This window comes from Spea bombifrons, chromosome 13, assembly GCF_027358695.1.
Source record: "Spea bombifrons isolate aSpeBom1 chromosome 13, aSpeBom1.2.pri, whole genome shotgun sequence".
Classification (NCBI taxonomy): domain Eukaryota; kingdom Metazoa; phylum Chordata; class Amphibia; order Anura; family Pelobatidae; genus Spea; species Spea bombifrons.
In genome coordinates this window covers 10545796-10552304 of record NC_071099.1, presented here as the reverse complement: position 1 = coordinate 10552304, position 6509 = coordinate 10545796, and the positions used below count along the sequence as shown (strand labels likewise).

The 6509-nt window shown below is 42.3% G+C and overlaps 1 protein-coding gene across 1 annotated transcript; it reads right to left on the bottom strand.

Moving 5' to 3' along the window:
• Positions 1-139: 139 nt before the first annotated feature.
• Positions 140-4107, bottom strand: TCFL5 (transcription factor like 5). The gene is made up of 6 exons (XM_053453691.1): positions 3177-4107; positions 2662-2830; positions 2421-2577; positions 1033-1261; positions 666-807; positions 140-489 (listed from the first exon to the last, which is right to left on the bottom strand). The coding sequence occupies exons 1-6, from the start codon at positions 3863-3865 to the stop codon at positions 367-369; spliced, it is 1509 nt and encodes a 502-aa protein (XP_053309666.1). The 5' UTR covers positions 3866-4107; the 3' UTR covers positions 140-366.
• Between the last annotated feature and the right edge of the window lie 2402 nt (positions 4108-6509).

Genomic DNA, 6509 nt, shown 5'->3' with positions numbered 1-6509 from the left:
GGGTTATAAAAAAAAACGATGCATTGTCTACAAACCAGATTCATTAAGTCCTTCCGCTGCAAAGCGAGCGATCTCTTGTGGGGTCTTACATGCTATGAAGGGGTTAAACACCTTATTACTATTACAATAATAATTATTACTATTACAATAATAAGTCGGTTTGCGAGGGGAATTTTTTTCTATTTAAGACTAAAAACATTTTGCCAAAGCAAAGTCCTACGTATAACGCTTTTGGAGATTTCTAATAGGAAACGGCAGTTTACGGCCTGAAGATTTGTCTCGCTGTTATCGAATATTTAAATAAACCAGAGGACGCGAGACGTAATCCGGGCGCCGCCTGGCGTTAGAAGGCACACTGCCTGGTGATTACTGCATGACGGTGTGCGAGCTGCTGGGAACTGCCTCCTGAGCCAGTCCGGCTCTGAAAACATCTGATCTGTTTGCTTTTAATCGTCCTCCTGTTTTGCCACAAAACACACTTTCAAATTCCTACAAGTGAAACCACATTTTGCAGAGTAATTAACCGTGAGATCTTTGTGTCGTTTTCTAACCCACCCTCCATCAGAAGACAGAAAAGGCCTTAAAGCGGACTTGTTGCCCGAATCCCCCAATGCTTCTGCATTTATTAGAACAGCAGACCCTCCGTCAGCAGTTGCCCCACGTACCTTCTTCAAGGAATCGCCGTGCCTCTCCTGAATGTATTTCAGGAACGCCGTGGTCCATTGTAAAGTCGAGGCTTTATCGGTGTCGCTGTTACAAAACGGAACCAAACTGTTCAATTCGTCGCAGCAAATCCTTATTCTGCGTCTGCAATCAAAACAGGGGAATTTCAGTAAAATCCAGCATATGGAAGATCAGAATTAGTGCTACCGTGAAAAACACCCACCAGCAACCCCACTAAATTAAATATTACGTCACCACATTAAATATTACATCACCAGCTGGCACCCACGGACTCCAAACCAAACTTTGGTTAACCCTGTGCTGTGCGTTAATCACGCGGCACGGCTGGTCTAGGACCCGCACGCTCACCTTCTATCCCTCTCCATGCGGTTGTGTTTCTCTCTGCGTTGAGATGAACCTGCCAGGGGTTGCCGGCCGCCAGCTGCGCTCTCGTTATTTGCTTGCGCAGACGACCAAGCGGCTGCTGGCGCATCCGATATATTCTGTATGTTGCTAAGAACCTTCCTTTCAGCGCTGGCGTCCGGCTGGCGTATCCGAGTGCGGCCTCTCTTGCTTATGTTTTGTTTGCGCAGAGCTTCTTTTTAAACCAGAAAGTAGATATTGTTAGAAATAAATGGGGGGGGGGGGTAAAGAAAAATGCAGAAACAAAATAACAAAAAACGGATAACGGGTGGACGTGGCCGTTACCAGAGAAATAATATTTTCCCCTTATATAACACCACAAGGCGCATTACAGTTAGCGCTGCCGTCCCGATTTCATGCCACGGTCCAATATCTCTCATACTAATCCTTGAGGCTGCCGGCTTCCTAGACAGTTGAGACAAACTGTTTTTTTTTAACAATTTAAATATTTAGTGAAATTCCCAATTAAAACCGCCATATAATAAATTATATATATATTATATATATATTATATATATATATATATATATATATATATATATATATATACACGAAGACTGAATCCTATTGTAAAGTATTATCCAGCCTATCAGGCCTGTATAAAGACAATATTGAACAAAAAAGATTTAAAAATACCCCACATATGATAGACTGAAGAATTGGCTGATTATCCCTCTAAAAGTATAATTACCGTATTTGCTCGATTATAAGACGCCCCCGGATTGTAAGACGACCCCCCAAATCTGAATATTAATTTAGGAAAAAAAGAAAAAGCCTTAATATAAGAAGACCATATAGGAAAAAAGTTTTACCAGTAAATGTTAACTCATGTAAATGATTTTTTTTAATAAAAGCTATGATTGAGAAAAATATTTTGGTTTTATTTCCTTCTATTTTCCAACCTGTCCCCCAGTTATACACATCTGCCCCAGAAATGCCTTATACCCCCTATATGCCACTGTGCCCCATGATATGCCTTTTAACCCTATATGCCACTGTGCCCCATGATATGCCTTTTGACCCCCTATGTGCCACTCTGCCTCCAGAAATGTGACAGGAGGTCCCCAGCAGCTGCGGGGGATCTGGATCTTAGTCGTCTCATAGTCAGACCTATTTGAGGTCTGATTATAAGACGACCCCGATTATAAGAAGAGGGGTATTTTTCAGAGCATTTGCTCTGAAAAAAACCTCGTCTTATAATCGAGCAAATATGGTATAATAGGCAGCCTCTAGCCTTATATTTATTAAATGTAAAAATGTATGCTGATAATTCTGAACATATATTCGGATCTTAGACGTTCTTAATAAATGTCACGCTTTACAGAAAATCTTACCTCCCACTTTAAGCCACAGCTGATCCGTGAGAACTTTATTTCGAGGATCGATATCGTGTTTGCTCGATTCGTTTTCTTGCTGGTAGCAAATGGAGACGGTTCTGGGAAGAGACATCGCCTGCTGCTTGGCTGCCTCTATGTGGGGGCAGACGCTGGTCTGCAAAATAAAATATCCATGAACATCTCCTGCGAGCAACGAGGGAGCTGCATAATGACAACGAGGAGGCAGGGGGTCCCTAACCTGGGTTTGGGGAGCCCCAGGGGTCGAACCCGCAGCACTTCCGAAAACAGGGTATCCAAACGGGAGAGCTGAACCGCCCGCCGGTGTTTTGCTCTTCAGCAGCCCTGTGCACTTGCTCTGCTGTTGGACTCCCATAAGTTGCGAGGGATGGCGGATGAGGGTCACCAGACTAGAATATAAAGACAAGTACACGACGTCGCGTGTTTTAAAAGGGAAGGAAATAAATTGATATTTAACGGCAGAAATTAATATGTAATTAGGGGTAAGCTCTGAAAAGAAACAATTCAAGTCACTGGATTATGGAGGTCCAACCCCCGAGCTTCGCCTTGAAGAAGGTTCTGTTGGCCCTGTATACTGCATGCTTAAAATGTTAAGATACTAGACATATCCCATGGATTTAACTATACATTATACAGGGCCAGACAAATCCACTACAGTAATGAGCTCGGTTCTGTACGTCCGGGGAAAAAATGTAATCATTAGTAAATGTAAATCTAGTTCAGCAACTAACACACTTGCTCAAGGTGACCCCGGACTCCTGCTGTTCCTGTGCCCGGGGCATTTCAGCCCGGATACTGTTGAATCTGTCCTCCAGACGAACGCGGACGGCGGATTTACAGCGAGCTTCGCACGCGGATACCAGGTTTTCGTTTTCTTTGTTGGCAGCGCCTGCATTGTCGGGGTGTCGCACTTGCAGCCCCAAAAGCTCCCTGCAGTTTCCCCCCGGCGTCCTCTCGGCTTGGTTGCCGCTGTTTAAGGGCGCGTTCGATTCCCCCAACATCACCATCCTCAGGTCCTGGAAGTCCGAGGGTCCCAAAGGATTGGCCTCAGAAGCCGCAGACGACTGACATATGACGGAGTGGACATTTTGCCCTCCTGAGCAGCTGCCGGGGAAGCTGTGCTGGTTCATGCTGGGCGGCTGATATTGGGGATGGTTCGTCAGGTTACCGGACGTGAAGAAAGAAGAAGAGTTTAACCTGTTTTCCATTTCGCCCTCGCCGGCTTGAGCCTCCATGTGCGAATAGAGAATTTGCTGGAGCTGAGTGTACTCTACCTCCGTCATCTCTACTACGCTCATGTCTGTGGCCGCAAAAACGCCCTGATCGCTTAACGTGGACTCGCCAGAACACGAGGGCCCCGAACAAGGCGTTGGGTCTGAAGATACCTTGGGCTGCGCTTGCATCGACCCAAACATTACAGACATCAGAGAACATGCAAAATTAGGCTACTGCAAAGAACCCAAAATCACCCAAACCACCACAAAAAACAACCGAATGAAGCTATAACACTATTTGTAACGGTAGCAACAAACTAAAGCATTCGGGACATAAGGAGAAATTAAATAATATACATGAGGAGCCCAACACACAAGTAGGGAGTGGGCCAATCGTCCGGGAGAAGAGACAGCTGGGCGCAGACGTCTAGATCGGCGTTTCACGTAGAGAAGACAAAGACCGATTTCATTATGAATGTATCTTTACACAAAGGCCCCCCCCCCCCCCGGGAACACACAAAGTCATATGTAATAAACTACTAGAATAATGGAGATAAATCCCAAAAACCAAAGCAAACAAAATAAATTAATGAGCGGCTTTCATCTATTGGGCAGAAGCAAACTACCCACAAAAAAGGCAGAAAATAACTGTAAAAGCATACATGGGGTACAAGAAAGGAGGGTATTAAATGTAACACACGAATGCACAAAAGTCCCTGTGAGGGGCAGCTTTTAAAAAATGAGCCCAAATCACAAACTACCCAGCATGGAGGTTAATAACGCCAAAAGGATGCCGACTCTCTGGGGTCCGCGGGGGTGGAGCCTAAAAACGTCCCTAACTGCTTGTTGGTGACGACACTCATCCACTGTGTGGCCCTGCCCTATTCTGCAGCTGAACCTCAGGGACCCGACTTTTGTTTACTGTCTCTGTCAGCTTTCAGGTAAAGGGTTTGTGGTAAAGTCTATGACACAGGGGTCCAGGACCCCATCTTTCCAACTCCGGTCCCCAAAGCTACGTAGACGAAAGCTGGCAATGGCATTCAACGGTTCGAAGTCACGTGAGAGAAGCCCTGCTTTACAGGACGTCGCTAGAGGGCGCACGACGCAATATAAACGGCGCCGGATGTTGTGCGGTCGCCATTTTTAGAGTGGGCAGGTGCCAAGAAAATGGCAACACGTTGCGTACGCGGCAGCCGTTGGTTACATAAACCTAGCAGAACAGATTTAAATATGGGTAATATGGAAGGTCTACATAACCTGCACGGGTAGTAGTTGGGTGATATACCCCCTGATCCCTCATGCAGGCTGCAGTAGGGGCAATAACGTTTAGGGGTAAATTACAAATTCATATTAATCAGGAAAAGACTGGAGGGATTCTGTGGCATAATGTTAGATGAGGGGCAATCAGCAGAAGATACCGTTTTAGCCATTTCAGTAATTATTTAATGCCATTTACTGCCCCTCATGCTGCATGAGCACAGGTGTAAACGGCTGACCCACATGATCCCAAAACTCTGGATATTCAAAGATTACTATATATATATATATATATATATATATATATATATAAAAAAAAATACACATTTTAAGATAATAATAAAGGGCAGGCATTGAGGACCTACTGTCATGCTAACGCTAGCAGGGACAGGTTTATACGGGTCATAGAATATACAGTCATAAAATACAGAAATATAACAGAAACAGGTTAACAAGATCAATAATGTCCACTATTTTATTTTTTTTGTATCAATTTGCTTATTATATTTCCATTAAAATTCTGACATCAGGGAATCTTCTTTGAACGATAAACGTTAAAGACGCGTTCAAAAACGCAAATGGGTCTAAACAGCCGACGAATCGCATCGCTTGGTTTCAAATAAATTCAAATAATTTCGGGAAAATTGAAAATGGAGTCCGAGAAAATTTATTTAGTGAGACAGTTTTAACGCGTAGATATTTATTCTACTTACAAAAACAAAACATTTTACAATTTTAATGTACAGTAATGTTTTGCCATATAAAACATTTTTTTTTTTCCCAAGAAAAAAAAAAAAAAAATCAAGTATTCTCAATGCCTCTACTTGACTTTTTCGTTCTGTAATATATTTTTCAATGAATTTTTTTTTTTTACTTTATAAACTGTACATAACACATTTTCTCGTGAATATTTTACAATTTTCTCCTTACGTGAGACGGCCTGCCACGTGCGAACCCCCCGCACAATCTATGTCCTGAAAATTAGGCATTTAATACAGTTTTATCGACTATTAGTCCTAGAAATATCACATAACACAGACCATATTTGTTATAATAGTGAAAAAAATATCCAAACAGATTTGAAGTTTTTTTTGTGTGTGAATTCTCAAATTAGTGTTCTTATGGTTACGGCTCTATTAAAAAAAAAATATATAATAAAAAAAAAAAAAAAAAGATTGGATCATAGAACTGAAACAAGTACCGCAAGGTATTTAAATATTTCCTAAAAATATTTAAGTTTATATTATTTGTTTGGAGAACATGGACATATTGCTCTGAAAACATCCCATGATCTCACGGCAGAAGTAGTTTTTTTTATTATTATTATTTTCATTTTTAACATTCGTTTTTTGGGGGGACAAAAATGTTGATTTGGGTGTTTCTAAGGTATCAGCTCTCTCTCGTTGCTCTCACTGGATATTTTGCTCTATAGTCCACCCGGTTTATAGATGTATTTACAGTTTTTATGTTTTGTGTGGTTTATACTGGTAGAGAATGGTTAAAGAACTCTTTAATTAAAGTTGTTTGGTTTTTGTTTATGCCCGGCAGAGTTTGAGAAGCCGCCTCTGCTGGTTTACGGAGCTCTGCTCGCTTTGGG